The sequence below is a fragment of the Manacus vitellinus genome, unplaced genomic scaffold (assembly GCF_001715985.3).
Source record: "Manacus vitellinus isolate BGI_N305 unplaced genomic scaffold, ASM171598v3 scaffold_38_pilon, whole genome shotgun sequence".
NCBI lineage: Eukaryota > Metazoa > Chordata > Aves > Passeriformes > Pipridae > Manacus > Manacus vitellinus.
Genome location: NW_021940526.1, coordinates 6,911,358 through 6,914,054, shown reverse-complemented (window position 1 = coordinate 6,914,054; position 2,697 = coordinate 6,911,358). Strand labels below are relative to the sequence as shown.

General features: G+C 52.1%; 1 protein-coding gene across 2 annotated transcripts in view; it reads left to right on the top strand.

Annotated features, from left to right (window-relative positions):
- Positions 1-2,697, top strand: part of GZF1 (GDNF inducible zinc finger protein 1) — a 10,517-nt gene that overhangs the window by 5,659 nt on the left and 2,161 nt on the right. For both annotated transcript variants that reach the window (XM_025895646.2, XM_025895647.2), the window contains 3 exons: positions 445-539; positions 1,090-1,257; positions 2,201-2,358. In XM_025895646.2, the coding sequence (XP_025751431.1) occupies positions 445-539; positions 1,090-1,257; positions 2,201-2,358 (421 nt within the window). The remainder of the gene's footprint in view (positions 1-444; positions 540-1,089; positions 1,258-2,200; positions 2,359-2,697) is intronic.

Sequence of the window (2,697 nt, the reverse complement as noted above, 5' to 3'; positions counted from 1 at the left end):
CAGAGCTTTACCTGCCCAAGGAAATGAGCTGATCCGCCTAAAGATTATTTTTGGGGCATAAGTGGAATTTCCTCTCTGTTGTGTCCCATTGCCAGGAGTCTTGCTGAACGCTGGAAACCCGGTGCTGTGTTAATTCCTTATCTTTTGGGATGTGTTTTGCCATCTGCCCTCTCCTTGTGGAGAAAACCGGCTATCCCAAAACCCTCGGCGTGCTTCCCCTCACATCCCAAAGGACGGGCACCACACCCTGGGGAGAAATTCCCTAAACTTTTCCTGTGTCTTACCTTAAAAAAATACCTTTAAAAGTTTGGGTTTACCCTAAAATTCCCAGACCTGGGCGTCGATCCAGCGACAAACCAGCCCCGAATGCCCTTCCCTGGCTCCGATTGTTCCGTGGAGGGAAGAGCCTCTGCCTGGTGTTTGAACGTTCCTTTCTCCTTTCAGAATCCACACGGGGGAAAAGCCCTTTGTCTGTGATGAGTGTGGGGCCCGGTTCACTCAGAACCACATGCTCATCTATCACAGACGCTGCCACACAGGTGAGGAGCCGTCGGGCACCGCGGGATCCGGGTCGGAGGAAGCCTGGAAGCCAGGGGGAGGAAAAAAAAGCCAGACAAACCATTCCAGGAAAGGTGGAAACCATCTGCCTTCAGAAGATGCTTTTTTGTTGTTGGTTTTTTCTATTATGTTGAAGGGGATGCCCTCGTCTCTAGATGTGGTTTTCCTGAGAAAGCTCAGAACACCCGATAACTCGGGATGTTCTGTGATTTTTAAGCTGAAGGAGGGTTTATTTAAATTGGGTACTGGGAAGAAGTTCCTCCCTCTGAGGGGGGTGAGGCATTGGAACAGTTTTCCCAGAGAAGCTATGGATTCCCCATTCCTAGAAGTGTTCCAGGCTAGGGAGCAACCTGGGCTAGGTGGAAGGTGTCCCTGCCCATGGCAGGATTTGGGACTGGGTGACCTTTAAAGGCCCCCTCAGATCCTGGAGGGAGGACACGCTCCATAAGATCCCTCAGTTTTGGCTGGGATGGTTTAAGAGCATTCCCAAAAGGCCTGTTGGTTTAATTCTCCTTTTCCCCCCTTTTTTAGGGGAAAGGCCTTTCATGTGTGAAACGTGTGGGAAGAGCTTTGCCTCCAAGGAATACTTGAAGCACCACAACCGGATCCACACGGGATCCAAGCCCTTCAAGTGCGAGGTTTGCTTCCGGACCTTCGCCCAGAGGAACTCCCTGTACCAGCACATCAAAGTCCACACAGGTAGGACGTGCTCCTTTTTATTTGACACTCACCATTGCAATATTCCAGCAGGGAATTTTCCCCCCAGGCTTTTTCCCCGAGGCTCAAATTCCCACCTTGCCTGCAACGGCTTGATTCTTGGTGCCACTGCTTCTTCCTGAGGGATGGCAGTTGATGCCAAAATTGGCAGAAATGAGACTGCCCAGAGACAGTTTTGAGTCTTAAAGCAGCAAAGGTATTTATTGTGAGCAACGTTGGGGAACCAGCTCCCAAAGCAGCTCCCAAGTTCTCAGTGAAAAGCCAGGTAATTGATACAGTTTTTATGAGTGATTACAACATTATACGTGCATATTCATTTAATTTCACAACCTAATTAACATATTCATAATAGGCAGAGCTTGAGGCAGAGCTGTCCTTTTAGGGAGTCCTCTGGTGGTCTTTCCAGTCCTTCAGCCTCAAGAGGGTCCTCTTTGTCATCAACTTTTCCTGACTACGTACTGGGAGCTTGCAAAAACCCCCCTGATTCAGCTCCCTCATCTCCCCAGATGTCCATTCTGTCTAATTCATGACTACTGAGTTGTCCTTTCTGTTCTCTTTCCATTAGTACAGAACAGAGCTCTGGAACAGGGTGCCCCTTGTCCCTTTAACATTAATGTTGCATTCCTCAGAGAGAGGGGCTGGAACATCCCCTCAGAACAGAATTCCAGCAGCTCAGAACTCTTGCTCGGTTTCACAATTCCCTGGCACACTCCCGAGGGCCGTGGAGGTGCTGTTAATAACCAGCCAGGATAATCAGTGTCCTGGTTTAGCTCCGAGCTCCTGCGCTGACCGGGGAAGGAGGAAAACAGGATTTGTCCCCAAAAGGAGAGTTTTTGGTGCATCTGGAGAGATCCCCGTGGTCGCTGGGGATCCCCAGGGCTCAGTGTCCCTCCGTGGCAGCCCTCTAACCCCCTCTGTGTCCCAGGGGAGCGGCCGTACTGCTGCGACCAGTGTGGGAAGCAGTTCACGCAGCTGAACGCGCTGCAGCGGCACCACCGCATCCACACCGGGGAGAAGCCCTTCATGTGCAACGCCTGCGGCAGGACCTTCACCGACAAGTCCACGCTGCGCCGGCACACCTCGGTACGGCCCTCCCGGGCTAACAGGGTCGGGGGAACAGGGTTGGGTGGGATATCATGGAATCAGCTGGGTTGGAAGGGACCTCCGAGATCACCGAGTCCAACCCTTGATCCAACCCCGCCGTGGTTCCCAGCCCATGGCACTGATGCCACATCCAGTCTCATCTTAAAAACCTCCAGGGATGGAGAATCCCCCAGTTCCCTGGGCAGCCCATTCCAATGGCTGAGCACCCTCTCTGGAAAGAAATTCTTTCTAATCTCCAACCTAAACCTCCCCTGGCACAGCTGAAGACCCAGCCCTCTTGTCTTGCTGAGAGTTGCCTGGGAAAAGAGACCAACCCCC